The following is a 19,606-nucleotide window of genomic DNA, read 5'->3' as shown; positions in this document are numbered from 1 at the left end:
CTCATATCTATCGGCAAAATTCAAGGTACCTGTAAGACACTTGCCTGGGCTCTGGATCCGTTTCCTGGGTCCCTAGGACCTCACAGTCTGTGTGTTCTCCTGGAAAAGACCATCCAGAGGACCTCTGAACTATAGATTAATTCTGTTCTGTCCAAATTCCCTACACATTTCATAGGAGTATCACAAAAGTTAGCTGTCACACAGTGACAGATACATTTCAATAAGTAGGAAAATGTCCCGATGTGACATGGCAGACATGTTTCTCATTCTGGCTGCTTCAGCCATAGTCTGCAGCACAGTCTAAAATGAGACATTTGGAACTTCTGTGAATGTTAAAGAAACCAGCCACCAGTTTTCATTATGGTGGTAAATAGGAAAAACTGCCTAGTCTGTATTGTACAATATCAGCTATAAAAGTGATTGGTATAAAATTTAATTATATTTTAAAATACAGACCTACCAAAATTAATCTTTAGAGTTATGATTTTCATTGTATTTCCTTTCCTTTCTATTATTTTTTATATTTTATCATATTTTCTCTTACACCTTATGTTTTCTAATACATCTTTACATTACTTTTAAAGTGAGGAAGTATTTCTAAGAAGAATAGAAGAATATATAAAAGGCATTTAGAACTGAAAACATGCTCGACTGTAATGGCAATTTGGGAAAGGTATTCAACCAAATCTGTTAATACTGACTTGACAAAACTCGGTAATTGACAAATAAAAAGTAAGAAATTCTGGTGTGTTAGGAATGAGGTTTACATTGCTAACAAGCATTTAACAAACTTCAACACTTTTTCCACCACAATTCACAAACTGGTCTGTAGGACGGCTCATTCCCTTCCTAATCTAATACAGGGATTCCCTTCCTAATCTAATACAAGAGGCAACATGGAGAAACACTTTGTTTTCCTGTGACTAGTAAGCAAATAATGTCAGCTGTGCCTGAACAAGCACATTGGAGGCTCTTTCCTGCTCTCTGCCTCTGGGAATGAGACTGCTCTTTCAGGTGAATCAGAACTTTATTCTGAAAGTGTCAGCTTAGCCCCGCGTAGTGGCGCATGCCTTTAATCCCAGCACTCAGGAGGCAGAGGCAGGTGGATTTCTGAGTTCGAGGCCAGCCTGATCTACAATGTGAGTTCCAGGCAGCCAGGGCTAAACAGAGAAACCCTGTCTCCAAAAAAAAAAAAAACAAAAACAAAAACAAACCTGTCGGCTTGATATTCAGAATGTAGATAATTGATGAGTGAGAGGGGAGGTCTTATGGAGGCTCGATGCCCCAGCGTAGGGGAACACAAGGCCTGTAAGACTGGAGTGGATGGGAAGGTGTGGGGGGCACCCTCATAGAAGCAGGGGGGAAGGAGGGAAGCGGGGAGGGGGGTTGTAGAGGGGGCAGCGGGAAGGTGGATAACATTTGAAAGGTAGATAAATAAGATAACCAATACAAAAATCTTTAAAAAGAAGGAACAAAAAGAGAAATAAAAGAGAAAAAGCTCAGGTTTGATCTTGTGCCACAAGAGTGAAGTAGGAAAAGGAAACCGGAAACAGGCGATGGGTGGCTCCTCCCATAACCAGGAAAATAAACTAGAGTTGCTCCTTAGCTGAGATTTGGGGCCCCCACCCTTGGCATTTCAAGTCTTCACACCTGCACTCCGGTGCCTACTGCTGGGACTCCGCAGCTCTCAACTCAAAAGTGTTTCAGGTCTAAGCATGCCTTGCCATTCAACGGAGCCACAACAGATGCCATCTTGGAGGCTCTTTCCGGCACTGGCATTTGGTACCTCACATGCTTCCAGAATTTGGAATTTAGAGACTGCTTGTCGGCCACATGATCTTCCCTCCACTTGATGGTCCCCTGAATTTTCACAAGATGCTGGAGAGAATCTTGCAGGTCCCCAACCTGTAGTCGGCTTGCCTTACCCAGAGGCTCCACTTCAATAAGAATCACCTTGGAATTGTTCTGAATGAGGGCGCTGTGCAGAGCAATCTCCTGCTCGTAGGCAAATTCCTTGCTGTGCATCATGTGAGGGGCCAGGACAAACACCTGTCTTCTGCTATTCTGGATACTGCTTTCCACCACAGTGGCTGCATCTACAGTCAAGAGATGGATGGAGACCTCATATCATTTCTGGTGTACATTTAATGTTTGAATCATGAATGGTCTGGACCTAAGAAGATGGAAGATTCTGAGCTGAAAGCATCATATTCATAAAGTAGGAGTGAATTACCAATTTTGCTACAAAAATATCTTTCCAAGGGCCCTGTGTTTACTCAGATAAATCAGTGCTAACGAAGAGTCTTCCCAGATACCTAGGATAGTGAAGGTCTCTTAGTCTATCATTTCATGGGAGATGCAGAGTGGACTTCTCCGGAGCATGGAAAACAGGCAGCCACAACCTATGCACAGTGCACTGGCCAGCTACCAACTTTCTCTAAGGGAAGAGATGTGTTCTGTTGGCAGCTTTGATGTAACTGGTTGGAGGAGAGACCAGAGTTCATGCATCAATGGAGAGAAGTAAGAACTACTCAACAGAGTACTGCCAACTGAGAAAGACAATACAAGCTTGATCCCAAGAGAACATTCAAGCATCTGAGTTTGGCTGATATGGAAGGTGTTTCTGAGTTCGAGGCCAGCCTGGTCTACAATGTGAGTTCCAGGACAGCCAGGGCTAAACAGAGAAACCCTGTCTCAAAAAAAAAAAAAAAAAAAAAAAAAAAAAAAAAAAAAAAAAACAAACAAACGTGTCGGCTTGATATTCAGAATGTAGATAATTGATGAGTAATTGATAATGGAAGTAAGATAGAGAAATGAAGATCTGGCAGCTACATACAGCCCCATAGACAAGTGGAGAGCCTACAGATCCTTGAAAAGATTTGAGACACAGAAAGAACCCTAATGACCATTGCCCGATATTTTCTACCATCACAGCAGTCAGCAGGAGAGCTGGGGAAGCAAGGAGGGGCCCCTAGGAAGAGTAAGATCGTACCTACCCTCATAACTTGTGCATCTTCAGGTCTTTTATAACAGTGTCAGCATTGATTGGATATTTGAGAAGAAAACAGGTTGTCCTGTGCACATGCCTGTCAACTATTGGTACTTACATCCCTCTCCTTTAGTTGACATGTCAATTTAAATAGTTATAAGGCCTAAGCTTGTGATAATCTGTCTCTGTTCTCATTCTAAACCCTTGCTGGTTTCTGAGGAATCAAGGAAGAGTTGACAGGGAAGGCAAGAACACTCCTGTAGGCTATCCTAAATGTATGGAGGGCAGAAAGACAATAAAACCTCTGCTGGCACAGCTGGAGTTGAGATAAAACTGTCAAAAGTACATGAGATTAGCTAAGAATACTAAGAAACAAAAGCCGCTGTTCTGCTGCCTGGGAATATAGATTTGTAAACTGTGTCAGCATCATGAAGAAAACCAGCAGGACATTACTCAGGTCTTTCAAATATCTTTGCCATAGGCTGTCTGAATATCAGAATCAAAACCTTTTTCTTGCCGGGCAGTGGTGGCGCACGCCTTTAATCCCAGTACTTGGGAAACAGAGGCAAGTGAATATCTGAGTTGAAGGCTAGCCTGGTCTTCCTGGTCTACAGAGTGAGTTCCAGGACAGCCAGGGCTACACAGAGAAACCCTGTCTCAAAAAAACAAAAACAAAAACAAAAACAAAAACAAAGCAAACAACAAACCCAAAAAACCTTTTTCTCGATTCTGTTAGGTATCCTGAAGAGGTTAGCAAGTTTCAGATCTGGCTCTGCCCAACTGTAAAGGATTATAACCTTCTCCTCACAACACAAGCCTTCAGACTCTGAACCTTCTTGCCAGAGATTTTCTAGCTCTCCCATGGGGCACGGGAAGACAGATTTTAGAGACCATTACAGAAAACCACTGGTCAAAAAGCAGAAAGCAATCAATGGTGGGGTCCCAAGTCACAACTGGTAATGTACAATATGACTCCTTTGCCTAAGGCTCAGAGGACAGAGGGTGAAATGATTCTGAGAGCCAGAGAACACCAGGTCAGCTGCAGTGAGGTTGTGTCTCCTAGAAATGCCAGAGAAGCTTCACCCATGACTCCTTATCATGAATATGGCCAGGATGTGTACAACACAACAGACATGCTATCAAAGAAGGGCAGAAATCTTATGAGGCTCCAACCATAGTCAAAGAACTACATACAATTAAGAAATGTCAAAAGTATAATAGTTACTTGGATGAGCCCTTTAATTGATCACGCAATATCAAGTGTAGCTATATATATATATATATATATATATATACAAACAACACCAAATTGGAAAAGCAGGCTAGATTACATGTGTGCATGTGTGTGTATGTGTGTGTGCATGTGTGTATGATTGTATTGTGTGTGCATGTGCATGTGCATGTGCATATGTGTACATGTGTGTAGCTATGTATGTATGTGGGGGCATATGTGTGCATGTGTGTATGCATGTGTGTGTGCATGTGTGTGCATGTATGTGTACGTGTGTGTGGTGTGTGTGTGTGTGTGTGTATGAAACAATGACAAATTTAAAAAGAACATGATTTAGAGGCAGCAAGGTAGAGGGACTGGAAGGAGGGAAGAAAGGGTGGAAATGACATAATATTTAATCATTAAAAGCGTCCCAGTTATCCTAGTGTGATACAATAGAAACAAAGTTGCAGCAATGGTGGCTATTGCACAGCTGAAGCCTTGGACTCATCTACCATGTTCCACCCACATGGCTGTGAACACATCATTGTTAGGACGGCAGTGGGGGAGAAGAGTTAAAGGTGAGCATCTCCCAAGCAACGGCCTAAAAGCTCTGGTCTTGGGACAACCAGATGGCCAGTAAGTAAAGGTGCTTGCCGCCAAGTCTGAGAGCAAGAATCCGATCCCCAAGACCCAGAAATGATAGAAAGAGAGAACCGGCTCTTTGTAAGTTGACCTCTCACTGTCACAGGCACGTGTGACACACACAACATATATGGAATTTTAAAATATCTCTGCTCTAAGTCAAGTGTGGTAGTTCATGCTATATCATAATCCACATGTGTTCGAAGCCAGCCTGTACTACATAGTGAGTTCCAGGCCAGCCAGGGGACCAGGAAAGATCCTGTCTCAAAATAACAGTTAGCCAGTAGTAAGTAAACCTCTGATCTTAAATCTAATCTGACTATCAATGTAAGTCCTTCACCAATCAGCAAAGAGGCCAGATCATTTGCATGAATTATTTTTTGTTAATGACTATGTGTTTATTATGAAGTAAAAATTCTAAGCTAAATTCCTTATTGTGATATAACATATTACAGTATAATATAATGCATTAGCATTATATATGTAACAAGATGCAACAACAATGTAATAATATATTATAATATAATAATTATATAATATAATAAATAATTTCTATTATGTTTAGGGTATGAACATCAGAATTACCTCTGCTCATTACTATGAAGTTACTATGAACTTCAAAATTACTATGAACTTCAAAATTCAGAATGTTAAGTTTTAAAAATGCAGTATCGAGAACATGATTTAGAGGCAGCAAGGTAGAGGGACTGGAAGGAGGGAAGAAAGGGTGGAAATGACATAATACTTAATCATTAAAAGCGTCCCAGTTATCCTAGTGTGATACAATAGAAACAAAGTTGCAGCAATGGTGGCTATTGCACAGCTGAAGCCTTGGACTCATCTACCATGTTCCACCCACATGGCTGTGAACACATCATTGTTAGGACGGCAGTGTATGTATGGTTCACCTGATAAACCAAAAGGCGAATGCAAATATATAACTCTCAGTACTTACTCCATGTACTAAAGTTTTTTTAAATTAAAAAAAAATTAAATCGATGTATAATGCATTCGACATCATAATGACATTTTGTAACGAACTGTGGCTTTCCTTTTCCTATCTCTCACACACTTTATTATTAACTATCGTGATCTACGATCTACCTGTCCTTCCCCCCACCCCGCCCCCTCCTCACTACCTAGCATTATCTACCCATAGTCTCCTTTCCTCCATTTTTTTTTCAAATAATTTCAACGCCTAATGTGTCTCAGTTGGTTTACCTTGCCCAGGCAGCAGGTCTCTCCCATAAATGCACAACTTGTAGCCACATTTATTTTCAAGAACGTCGGGCAGAGTGTGGTGAACAAAGTACTCCACAGAGCGGGTTCCTGCCGCGCTGCCCCGGAAGACCCGAGGGTAAATGATGTACGCATCGTAGAGCTTGCCGTCTGAGAAGGAAATCAAGAAGTACCGCTTCATTTACTGCTTCTCAGACCTCCCGCCTGTCTTTTGAAGGGCAATTCTTACCAAGTTTTATGGCTGCTAATAACTGGCTTTCACCCCTCTCATACTCTAAAACCAAGAGATATCAGCAAACTATGGCTCTAAATTTTGACTAGGAAATAAGCGATCTGGACTAAAGGTTGGTTGGTTGGTTGGTTGGTTGGTTGGTTGGTTGGTTGGTTGGTTATGATCTTAGCTTGAATGATAAAGAACAAAGAGTCTTCAGAATATTTCAAGTTTGTTTATAAGCTATTAGTGTCTATTATCATGGGTGGGGAAGGGTCTTCTCTGTCTATTGACTGTTACAGTTTTCCTCATTTAGCCACAGAGCACAGGTTCAAAGACATCCAGTGAGTACCCGAAGCCACAGATAGTACTGAGCCCTCCATTCAACACTTACTTCTGCACACACACACCTAATACACTTGTCACAGTAAGAGTTTAACAACCATAGCTAGTAATAAACATAGGACAATGGACTAAAGCAAAATCCATGGCATCACTACTCCAGCAATGAAGGCAGTGATGTCAACATAAAATAACTGTCCCTCAAACACAAGCTACCAAGGAATCTTGGCAGTGAACCTGTTAACTAATAGGGTAACTGATTAGTGCTAGGTTATTATGCATTATACAACATAGATACACTGAACAAACAGACAATTCACATCCCAGGCAGGACAATCACATATCTCAGAGTCATGCTCAATTTAAAACTCACATTTGTTTTGCTTATTTAATCTTTACAAAGTTCAGTTGACCTTAGACAATTGAAACCCCAGAAAGGGCATATGGCAACCATACTACTTCCTCGGAAGGTAATATGCCAATGGCAAATAGTGACAAGGAAGTAGGACTTCTTAAGGGTCTGAATTTCCCACAGATCAAGCAACCTACAGTTAATTGATTGCTTCGTGCACAAACAGGCTTCAAAGTTCCTACTTCACTGCGACTCTTCCTTTGCATGTGTAAAGTTTGTGCAAGTGTGCACTCATGGAATGAGGATTCAAGGGCAATGAGCATGTGTTCCAACTCTCTCCATAACCTGCTCATACTTGAAAAGCAGGTATGATTTTATTGTCCTGTTGTAAAATGTTATTAACATGCATTTTTCAAAACAGCAGAACCTGTCCGGTCTCAGGCAGAGTTATGGGGGCTCACTAGGAATAGCAATCTCAGCAAGGAGAATCTTGGAGATGAATGTCTGAATGTCAGAAGTATAAGCAGTGACACAGAAGCATGGAAAATGATCCCTGTAGACTCAAAAATCTCACAGATGAGGTTAAAAGGAAATGGAGATTGGGTTTAGGAGCAAAATATCTTTAAACAAATAATCAATAGTCAATGGGACTTTTCCTTGTGAAGAGAATCTTGAAAACAGATACTCACCATTCCGGGTTTTGTAAGGTGTCACTATACCTCTCCAGAACAGAGCAACCTCAATCCAGAACACTTTTAAGACTATCACCAAGACATTGATAAACATTAGCAATAAACTACATCCAGCAACTATGTAGTAGATGCTTCGGTGATCAACTATCAAGAGATGGGGAGATGGGGGAAACGGGCATTAGTATTAGCAAAATGAGACAGAATGGATGGTTGCATGAACTCCGACATCCCTAGAAACCACAAGGCATTCCTACCCAATAAACCAATACTGAATTTTCAACAATACTTTCAAAATCAACAAATCAATTTTCTTAGCACATACTCTGCACAAGTCTTAAGGCTTAGTAACACAGAGTGCGCTTAAAGGTAAAGAAGCACATAGATACAGGAAAACCCAGCTAAGATAGGAGGCAAAAGGGATTTCAGCTGACAGCCATTTTAAACAGAAATTGCTCTATATTAGAGGAAGGAAGGAAGGCTTACTATAGAATTGATTACTAAAGGACAAAGAAGACTCAGAATGGTCTAGAAAAAAAAAAAGAACACTCCCCTCTCCAGAGAGAATGCTGAGTTCATGTGCAGAGGTGGAAGTGTGTGTTCTAAGAACTGTAGTAACTGTGTTTGGGGAATTCCTGGAAGGTGTGGTCAGGTCTATACATGATCAGACACTCTTGCTAGGGAATGTGTCCTGATGTGAAAGGGTATTAGAGATGAAAGTGCTTTTCAGCAAGATTAATCAGACAGTAGTGGAACGTTCATTTGTATGGGAAGGGATGATGTGTTCAAGGAATATAACAGGGTATTTGTACAGGGGGATGATGAGGCTTGGAACTTGTGAAATGATAGGAATGGGATTGGTAAGGTCGGTGTTTATGGGCAGCCCTAAGGCATGTGAGTCAGTAGATCAGGAAATTTGTTGCATCTAGGGGATGGGGAATATAGGAAACACACACAGTTGTAGGTCACAGAGTGCTTTGATGGAGACATCAGATTGCTGGGTTCTATAATCCTGATGCCTTCTGCTATTGAGATCCTCCTTCAACTATCTCTCAGCCAAATCCCACATTCCTTGTTTCACAAAACACGCAAGAAACATGGCTTTCACCTTCAGGAACTTGTAAGGCACATGTACAGGTTGGACACAGGAACTGCTACCATTTCTGGTATGCTTGCCTGTTGGAACCATATGATCCTCATAGACTTTGCTTATACACAAATATGAGGAGATTCCTCGGTCAGACCGGGTAAGTAGTTCTTTTTTATTTTATTTGTAAATCCCCATGCATAGGCCACAAGACCTGGCATGAAATCCCTGCTAGTAGTGACAAATTCCTCTACCATCCTTGACAGTTCACCTTCTCTCTAAATCCAGGGAAAAGAAACTCAAGACACTAAAGTCTTGCGACCCAAAAATGAGAAAAGATCTCAAAACTGGCCAGAGCTTGCTGTCTTCACTTCTTTAGGTTTAAGTAAGAACTTCCCAAGGAGCTTGTTCAGAAAAATTGTCTAAAAGTCCCACCGGATGCGTGCTAGGGAGGTACAGAGGGTATGGAAGACATACTTCTTATAGGAACTGTTATGGCTGAAGTACCTGTGTGGGTGGCTGAAATGTTTACACTAGGCAAGACTGTGATTCAAGGTGACCCAGAAAGTTGATGTTCAACGCCTATCTACGTGCTTATGACTTTGTAAACTACAAGTGGTTTTCACGTTCAATGACCAGACGCAAATGCAGTGTTTATAAACATGAAAATGTCGTCTGTGTTGCATCCTGGGTCTAGAATTACAGTTCTTGGCAAGGCCTTAGGCCCACTCTTTCCTTGCTTCATTGACTTAGTCAGTAAAATTGACAAATAGTATGGGGCAAGAAGATAAATGGGAAATTCTAAGACATATGTCGAAGACATCTGGCTTTAACATCGAAGACATTGAACATGAATATGAATTATTGTTATCACAGACACTCTACTTGTACCTAATGGTGTTGAGAAATACAGAGGGAGGCTTTTTAAGGTTTTTGATTTTATAATTTAAGAAATATCAGAAGAATTCATTATGCTCATTCAAGAACAATAGACACGAATTTTATTTAATATGCTGTGTTGTTCAAACAGTATGAACACATTGATTTGAATAGCAACAGGTGAATTAAAAATAAACTGGAAAACAAAGAAATCACACACAAACAAAACAAATACAAAATTACTGATTAAAAAATATAATTCTAATACAAACGTGAACTAAAGTACACTCAGAAATCTAGACAAAAGACCCTGTTAGCAGAGGAAGGCATTGTGGAATCAAGGTCAAACTGGGTGAGAATAGGGGTTTGGCTTCTCTTTTCCTGCAGAATGTGCAGTGACCACCACCACCTGGGAACACAGTGCTGTGGTCCACAGTCACCCAGAGTAACACCATTATCAGGGGCAGATCCCCAAGACCTCACTGATCACAACAGCACTAAAATCCCTCTATGAGTCACAACTCTGGCCACCTAGGAATCAAAATTCTGTTTTATAAAAATGTTACAAACCAGAGGCTCTAAAATCAAAACCAAAACAAGAAACATCCTGGCTGGGCTTTAATCCCAGTAACTGGGAGGCAAGGGCAGGTGACTCTAGGAGTCCAAGGGCAGAATAGTTTCTATAGTAAAAACAAACAAAAGAAGACAAACAGAATTAACAAAAATCCCAAATACCACTTCAGGCAGAGACACAGCATGACTGAATCTAATAGGTACCTCCACCCTATCCTTTTAATCAATATATTTATCCAAATAAATGAACCACATATTGCTATGATCTTAGAGTTAGTGTCTCTCTCCCTCCCATGCCCTCTTGATATTTGAAAGAAATTTAAAATGTTTTCCATATTAGTTGTATTGCCATTAAGGCAGTGGTCAGTATCATAAGAGAGTGATAAGGGTAAAAAGGATGTTTACTCTTTTAAAATTGGATCAAGTTGGTCATCTATCTATCATGATGGCTGCACCTGTCAACCCAAGGACCAAGCAAGGGTATTAATAACTGCTCAGAATGAAAGTTTGTAAGTTGTTTTCCATGACACGGTTATACAAAGAGACACAGCAGAGTTATTACTGCTCTGAACCCAGTATCAATACCAATGTCCCTTGTAGTCTGTACAAAGGATGACTGCAAAAGCCACTATTGGGTGAGAAGGAGCCCAGAGAGAAGAAAAAGAGAGAAGGGGGTCAAGAACACATTAAGGGAGGTGAGGAGATGGGGAGGACTGTGGGGAGAACAAGGAGGAGGGGACACAGAGAGGGGAAGCATACAATGACAGAGATTCTTACTGGAAGACAGAAACATTCTGGAAAGACCAGATTTAAGGAGCTTCCTCAACGTGAGAAGAACACTTGATGAAACAGGCCAACTATTCCCATGATCATGATGGATTCCCTGGGACCAAGCTACAACACACAGTCCTTGGAGAAAACGGATGCAGTTTACAGCTGATTCAGCCAATTTAGTCAAGCAATGTGTGAGGGACACTCCTTACTTGGTTGTTTCCTTCTCAGCCTTATGGTGTGCCTTATCATGCCATGAAGGTTCAGGGCCAGACAGTCATATTCCAGGGACAGGTCCTTTTCTGTCACACCAGTTATTCTTAACACTGAGGTTAAACAATCCATGTCATTGCTGGAACTGAGAAAGAAACATGTTACTGATGTTTTCCTGGCAAGTGCCAGCTGTAAGGAGGCAGAGAGGGATGTTTCAGCTTCAATATAGAAATTGCTGGGCATGGTAATATTATATCCCAATGTTGGGATATAATAATCCCATCATTCAGGAAGCAGGAAATTGAGGTCAAGCTGGTCTACACAGTGAGTTCCAGGACATACCTAGTAAGGCTTTGTCTCAATAGATGATAGATAGACAGATAGATAGATAGATAGATAGATAGATAGATAGATAGATAGATAGATAGATACGATAGATAGATATGATAGATGACATGCCTTTCATTTCGACCTTCCTCTTCTTGAATTCTTGCTTCACCAAAATTTCCAACTACTGTTTTGTTAATCTGCCACAGGACATCAGCCAAGAAGTGAGAGCCTTTGCCAAAGCAAGCTGAACAGGCAATACTTGCTGTTTTTCCTAGATAAAAAGTAAAGAGATTCATCACAAAAGTTGAATTCTGCTAGTGGCATCCAGTTTCACACAGTGTAGTAGACTATAGTTCTGCTCACATCCCTTCCTTATCCTCTTCCTGTGCCTCTTTGTTCTCACACCTCCTCCCCAATGCCTCCATGTTCCTGATAGCACTAGCACCCTCTTAACTCAGGGAACACAAAGCTTGCTCTGGCCTCACATAATCACATAGGAGTTGCTGCTAGTTTAAAAAGTGAGTTTCTTTTTCACTGGTCTCTTCCACAGCTTTCTCTTCCCACAGAATTCCTCTTATCTCTTCACAGGCTACCTCTGGAGCTAAAACAGCTTTACCCAACCCAACTATCAAGTAACCTGTATGTCAACATTCACAGAGTGATCCTCTGGCCAATAGAGATGCGGATGCTTGCAGCCAACCATCTGACTGAGCACAGGGACCCCAATGGAGGAGTTAGAGAAAGGATTAACGGTGCTGAAGGGGTTTACAACCCCATAGAAAGAACAACAATATCAACCAACTAGACACCTCCCCAGAGCTCCCAGAGACTAAACCACTAACCAAAGAATACACATGGAGGGATCTATGGCTCTAGCTGCATATGTAGCAGAGGATGGCTTTGTCGGGCATCAATGGAAGGAGAAGTCCTTGATACTGTGAAGGTTTGATACTCCAGCGAAGGGGACCGCTAGGGTGGTGAGGCAGGAGTGTGTAGGTGGGTGAGCACCCTCTTAGAAGCAGAGGGAGGGGGAGGGGAGGGGGTTTTGTGAAGGGGAAACCAGGAAGGAAGATAACATTTGAAATGTAAAAAATTAAATTACCAATAAAAAAAGAAAGCAAACATCAGAGCTGATTTTAGCTACAGTTATACTTCCCTTCCAGAACCTCAGACTTATGCTTGAGCTTGCCTAAAAATGAGTCACATCACAGACATGAGGGAGGACCTGACAGTCTCTGGAAAGGCAAAGCTGTGGAGAAAGGGTTAGAGGCTACCACACTGCAAAATAAAATCTAGTAGCCAAGACCTGAGATGATGATGCAGTTAGATACTGCTTGTTGGCAAGGAAGAAGGAGGCAGGAAGGATTGCACATGGGAGGTTACGTATGATCTTGCTCCACAGAGATGAGGAACGACCATGTGGGCAGAATAGGGAAGAATGCAAGCACACAGCTCATCAGATAGTGGTATGCTGAGGCCAAGAGTGTAGGAGAGTGATAGGTTACAGAGTGTGATGAGGGAGGTATGATTCATCCTGGTGTTTCAGACACCAAGTCCTTTCCATTGGACCCAGCATCTAATGAAAACCAACAAGAGCAGAAGCAGATTCATAAAATTCTACCCTCGCTCTTTTGCTATCCATGACCTTTGGTGCTCCTTTGAGCATCTCTGAGCCTATATTCCTCAACAGTGAAGTGAGGACATCTGCTCCCTAGGCAGAACTGATGATAACAAGAAATACTTCTATGACATAACCATGAACTCCAAGGCTCAACACAAATGCAGTGCTGATTTTTGCTGTGACGAGGGCAGGTGTTTTCATACTGTCACCTCACATGATCCCCAAGTTCCTCTCTACTAATCTGTGACCCTTCCATAAGAAACCAGACCTGAAATCCTAAGGAAATGTTTTCCCAGGTCAACAGAGAGTTGTTTAAATTTTCTTACCTATTTCCACTTCCATTGTGTGGTTGTATGGAGGATTTGTAATTACTGGAAACATAGAAAAGCCTTTTTCTTAAAATTAAAAACAGAAATAGAATATAATTATTGAAGTATTGATTAGTCACCAATATAAAGCAAATCTTTTTGTAGTTCTATTTAATTTCACAGCATTGTGTCAACTCTTGGAAAATAACCTTTGGCAGTGCAGATACACAAATGGAACAAGTGATTTATGCCACACTTCTTCTGATTACTATTACTACGTTATTTTTGATATCTTCTATATCATTAAGACAAATACTGCCTGATCCAACGACTCTGTAACTTATAAATTATTTGAGAACCATGATTCTATAGAAGAAGCATAGACATTTAGAGAAGATGCTGTCCATATGTCCATGACAAAGACGTGTTCAGGAGCCCACAGGTCCACTGTTCACAGCTCTCCACCACTGTGCCCATGTGTATATGGAGAGGTTTCTTCTTCCTCCGCAGTAGTTTCCCCTCCTGTTACCACTGAGATGGGGTGGGAGTGGGGAGCAGGGAGGTCTCTGGGAGCATGGATGAACCCTTCACCCCTATATGCTCATTTTATTTCTGGGTATTGAGATTAAGAAACATTGCAGGTCTTGACATTAAACAATGAGAGGGACAGACACAACTGTGGTCTGGTGATGCTTACTCTCAAGCAATGGAGTGCAGAAAGGCTCTAAACGAAACATTGTCTCCAGTATTGCTTAGTCCTATTCTTGTTCCATGCCACTTGATAGTGAGACCCCATGTCTTCGATAGAGGAACTGCACCCAGAAAAAACTCAACTCTATAAATACCATCAACTATGATTAAGGAATCTTCCCCTCTAATGTCTTCTTTAACGTTGAATTCTTTTCTAAACAAATGAACTGCTTTGAAAACACTGATGATGTCAAAAGCATTATAGACCAGGACTGAAAACCACCCAGCAGTGTGTATAAAAGTACTGCACCCTGTTACACGCAGGCCTCTTCATTTGCGGCTTTTATATCCAGGAACTCAACTAGCTACATATGGACATTAGTGGCTTCTTTGATAACTCTTGTGTAGACTTTTGTTTTGTAGACTTATTATTCTTTATGAAGCAGTACACCTGGTTTTTTTTTTCAGTATTGCATTGGTTATTGCAAGTAATCCAGAGATGGGGTAGAATTTAAGGGAGGAGTTGAGGAACCTCTGAGAAAAATATATGACACTGGATCATCCAGGATTTAGGTACATAAGCATTCTGCTGATTAGCCAGGAGGAGGAGGAGGAGGAGGAGGAGTTGTTAAAGAAGGAGGAGGGGAGGAAGGGGAGCAGGGAGGAGGAAGAAGGAAATTCAGACTGGGTTATTCTTGAAAATTAAGCCTCCCCCCCCCCAAAAAAAAACAGCTATGGCTTTGATTCAACAATATCTTTCCCTGGAATTTTTAAGCCTATGCTTCATCGCAACTTCCTTTCATGTTAGAGTATATGGAAGTTAAGAAGCAGCAGAAGGGAATAGACTAAGGGGAGAGGGTAGGAAATGCAACCAGAAGTGCACAGGTCTCCCTGGTTGCATTTGTTTGAATTTTATCCCTTGTTGAAGCCAAGAGCTTACCTTCAACTGTGAATGATCTGGTGGCAGTCACGTTGTAGTTGGTTCCATTCTCTGTGTGTGTGAATTGACAAGTGTAGTCACCTTCATCATCAGGAGTCACGTTGTCAATGAACAAGTAGGACCTGTGTGCCCTGAACCTTGGCTCTTGGAGAGCTTTGCAGTTCTGAAGCAACAACAACAACAACAACAACAAGACTTTCCAACCTTCTTCCACTCAATTTTCACTCTCAGCTACATCATGTGCAGATGTTATCAATTTCTCCCCAGATTTTAAACGTTTACCTTAAACCACTGAACAGGTGCTGTCCAATTATACAGGTCAATTGTTGGACACGTTATCTTGAAATTTTTATCTGATCCACGTACTGTCGAGTACATCAAATAATCAGGGATATTGCAGCTTGGCGGCTTTTTATGTATGGTGACATTCAAGTATCTAGTCTGATTCAAGTTGGGGCTATTAAAAGAAGCCAAAGATTTAAAATGAGATACTTATTACCATGATATAGCTTTATCCAGCTGTAACTCTTGGACAATGTTGTGCCAATGTTTGTTGAACCAGATACAGAGTGAAGCCCTGTTCGTGAATTACATCATTTTATTCTCACAGTGGTGATTTGGGGATCATAATGATACTACTGTATGAATTATACAGATGAGGCACCTAGAGTCAGAGAGGTCACTTGGTGGCAGTACACACCTAACTGGTACAAGGGCCTGGGTTGAAAACTGTGGTCACCAAACCATACCCAGGCTTATCTGACACTTTGTGAGTACCAGAGATGGTGTGAAATCTAAACATGTAGCAGTGTTAGATCTGCAGTTCAGGCTGAGAGATCTGCAGACATTGACCCCAAGTCTCTGCAGTCTACCTATTTGTCAGGCTCTGGCATCTACACCTTTTCACCCAACACAGATCTTTGTGGTTTTAGATGTCTGGGCTTCTGTTTCGTATGCTAGTTTGTTCTTAATCCCAGAGAGCATCGAGCGGTTACTCATTGTTCTAATAGGTCACTAGACAAGATGGGTATTCTTCTAATCAGGCTGCCAATTCTACTGTTACATATTCAATAGCCAGCCCATCAACCTTCAGGCTGCTGGTCTTCTCAGTTGTCCCTTCTTGTTCTAATCATTTTATAAACTTAACTGTTTCACTGAAGGGCAGACACAGAGAAAGCAAGAACAACTGGGCTACCGGCCATTAATGAAAGGGGAATACGCACAAGGCTTACAATGGTTTCCTGAACAGTACCTTCTGATAACACAAGCATAAATCCCAGAGTCTTCCACTCTGGCTGGTAGAAACTTCAGACGATCTCTTGAGACAAAGATCCGATTTCTTTTTTGAGTAGGAATACTTTCTTTTGTATCTGAGTAATACCATTCCACAGGATAAGTCGAGCGTCCTCTTTGGGGGCATCTCACAATTAAAGCCTCATTTTCCAGACCCCAGGACGATTTGCCTACAAGTCAAAAGTATGAACATGATCCTAAAATGTCCAAGTGAAAAGACCACAGTTTCTGTTCAGGATTAGATTTTTAAATGGATCATATATTGTAATGCTTTGAGGAAGAAGAAGTCAACAATTAAACCCGTTTACTAAATGTGCCCCTTGGTGCAATAGACTAAGGAATCAATTTGAGCTACTGTCCCTGTTGGCTTCTAGCCATCGATGAATGCTTCTAATAACTTCCATGTGCGGGTACTGGGTTAAGTCTTAATTTACATAACTCAAAAATTACGATCTACTCCCTATAGAGAATTCCTTCTGAGAGATTTACGATAAAGAGTGAATGAAGAGGAAATAATTTCCTAACATAAAATTCAGCCCAAAACAACAGGAAGCAAGCAGCTTAAATGAGGCCAAATATTCCCAGAATTACTTAAGTTAAAACCATACCACTCATCTGAGAATCGGTACTTACTGCCCTCGGTACTGCCCTCGGTACTGCCCTCGGTACTGCCCTCGGTACTGCCCTCGGTACTTACTGCCCTCGGTACTGCCCTCGGTACTTACTGCCCTCGGTAACTGTCAAATACACAGGAAGTGTCAGAATTGCCAAAGCCCAAAGTCCCATTCTCTGTCTCTCAATCATGTGCTAGTGATTGATGGCTGAGGTCCCTCTATGGCAATGGCACAGGATAGTAATGGTGTGTTCACTAGGCCGTTGACGCGTGCTCTCTGAGGTAGGGTCCAGAAGAGAAATCACTGTAGATACTGAAAAATAAACCATGTAATACCACAAGTAAAATAATTAACTTGTATCGCTTTTTGCTTACTTGTCTTGATTTGTCCTTACCATACAGTCGGGTGACACATATTTATTAAATTCACATACAGATAATAGTAGGTTTCAGGTATACAATATTGCATCCATCTCTACAGAACGTGAAACCAGACAGCAGTCCTCACAATGACTAGATTTTTTTTTTCATGATTGATTATACTTACCAGTCTCTTGAACATTTCCTCAACAAAAAAACAAAAAACAAATAAACAAAAAACTAAATTAAGAGGAAAGGAAACAAATTTTTGCATTTGTAAAACTTAGAACCATAAAATTGAGTAGATACTAGAAAGCACAGTGTCAATCAAAAGCCACAGCCATGTAGCAGGCGAGAGCAACATGCCAGTACACGCAGATAGGCATCATTATAAAAAACTAAGGAAGGAAAAATTTGAACTAAAACATTAGCCAGGAAGCCATCCAAGACTGTTCCCCCAAACTTTCAAAGAATAGTAACTGCCTAGGCTTGTTCCCAAAAGCCACAGAGGCTTGCCAGAGGTCTGTGCACAATAAATAATCCTTTTTCTTTTAAAGAATCTATTACTGTGGCTTTCCCCTTCACCCGTCAGAGGAGGGATACAGAAATCCCCAAAGCTAGAAATAAATATTAAACTCCTTAGTAGTTTCAAGAGTGCACGTTTCTTTGAATTGCAGGCACTTTTTCGTTTACGAGCTTCAGACAGTTATTGATTCTTACCCCAGATGAAGGGCTGGAGAGAATAAGCTCAGAGCCGTGAGGCTACTTGGCGCTCCTTTGTCTCGTTCCTGCAGACTACCCACGTGGGCATGCTCCCTCTTTCTTTTTAAATACACAGATGTCTTGGCATTTTTTAACCCGCCCATCATAGAATTTTAGTTTTAGCCAAAATTCATGACTTGTTCAAAAATGCTGCTGTCTCACTTACTGGAAATTCCTAAACTTACCACATAAATATTTAACCATGAGGACAACGTCATAATCCATCTCAGGGGAGCCAATTAAATCACTCACCCCTGTCTTTGCTGGGTCGGTGAAGCTAAGATAAACAATGCTGTTTATCATAATGTTCATTCCCAAATCTCAAAAACAAACACACACCAGGCTGTCCTCCAGCTGGTCATGACCTCTGCTGATACTGTCAGGGGGCACAATTTTTTCCTGTGGTGTGGACAATCTCACAAACCACCACATGTTGGGGAGAGTGCAGGGGGGGGCATGGAGATGAGCCCTGAGATGCAAAAGATGTTTATGCTCCTTGGGTGCTTAGATGTGTTTGATAACGGAAAGAGCATCTCGGGTTCAGTCCAAAGTATAGTCTAGTACCTGAGATTTTGATCTATAATCTCATCTAGGATGAAGATAACCAAGCCGTTCCAAGGAGGCCATCATCTTTTGGGGCTTCACATGAAACAAATGTTAACGGTTGGTTTTGAGTTGTACCAAGCATCCTTGTCTTGACTCTATTATGAGACTTCCTTTGATGTCTTCATGCATAGGAAGGATTGAAGGACCATCCCCACACCAGCACCAATAGAAAAATAATTCATATCTTTATGCAGTATCTCCTCTATGCTTTATGTGGCTCTCTGTGACTCCCATATCAATTCTTCATTCCCCAAGTCAGCCAATGCCATGCTGTTGTTCTCTCCATTGTACAAATGATGACCCAGAGGCACAGAGATTAAGTAAGGGATCCACACAACACAGCACTAAGAGAATTAGAACCCAAGCAGGCTGGCTCTAAAGGCTAGCCACCAAATCCAAGTGAGCCAGGGGTAGAAAGTCAAGCATGGAAGTATTGCTAGCTAAGAGCACAGCTTGAGCCAGCTCCTTATAGGGGCTGGAACTGTTCCTGACATCTCTTCTCTGCCCAGTGGCTTAGCCATCTCTTAGCCACTGGTGATACACTTTACAAGGCAGAAAAAGCAAGCCTTTTGCTGTCTGGGAGCTTGACCTTGAGTGTGTTCCTTGCTACTCTTGACTCTTATTATCAGGATTGCATGCAGCATGAGTTTGAGCAAAATCCAAGACTACGTTATTTACTACTATCATTATCATTAATAATGCTTAAATAATTCAACCAAGCTCACTCAGATGTGGCTGGGGTTAAAACCAAGTGGTTGAAGCAAGGAAACGTGCATTCTTTTCTTTTTCCACAGGTCGACTAAAAAATGAGAGAAACTGGCATAGTCAACCCCTTTCTCTGATCACCATGACTGAGTTATTAAAGTAAGATCTTTCCCTTAAC

At 41.4% G+C, this 19,606-nt stretch overlaps 1 protein-coding gene across 1 annotated transcript; it reads right to left on the bottom strand.

Moving 5' to 3' along the window:
- Positions 1 to 509: 509 nt before the first annotated feature.
- Positions 510 to 18,300, bottom strand: Il1rl1 (interleukin 1 receptor like 1). The gene is made up of 11 exons (XM_021171073.2): positions 18,076 to 18,300; positions 17,108 to 17,308; positions 16,342 to 16,552; positions 15,372 to 15,546; positions 15,090 to 15,252; positions 13,478 to 13,546; positions 11,660 to 11,801; positions 11,200 to 11,345; positions 7,678 to 7,824; positions 6,066 to 6,233; positions 510 to 2,096 (listed from the first exon to the last, which is right to left on the bottom strand). Exons 2-11 carry the CDS (start codon positions 17,184 to 17,186, stop codon positions 1,693 to 1,695), a joined length of 1,704 nt encoding a protein of 567 aa, XP_021026732.1. The 5' UTR covers positions 17,187 to 17,308; positions 18,076 to 18,300; the 3' UTR covers positions 510 to 1,692.
- Between the last annotated feature and the right edge of the window lie 1,306 nt (positions 18,301 to 19,606).

Source organism: Mus caroli, chromosome 1 (assembly GCF_900094665.2).
Source record: "Mus caroli chromosome 1, CAROLI_EIJ_v1.1, whole genome shotgun sequence".
Taxonomy (NCBI): domain Eukaryota; kingdom Metazoa; phylum Chordata; class Mammalia; order Rodentia; family Muridae; genus Mus; species Mus caroli.
This window is presented reverse-complemented; position numbering and strand designations above follow the sequence as displayed.

Excerpts from the sequence above, each read along its gene's own strand:
- Il1rl1 (XM_021171073.2), bottom strand. The coding sequence starts at position 17,186 with ATGATTGAGAGACAGAGAATGGGACTTTGGGCTTTGGCAATTCTGACA. Across the intron at positions 13,547-15,089 it reads CAGATCATTCACAGTTGAAG|AAAAAGGCTTTTCTATGTTT; the intron begins GTAAGCTCTTGG and ends TTTAATTTTAAG. Across the intron at positions 11,802-13,477 it reads CACAATGGAAGTGGAAATAG|GAAAAACAGCAAGTATTGCC; the intron begins GTAAGAAAATTT and ends CTTTTTATCTAG.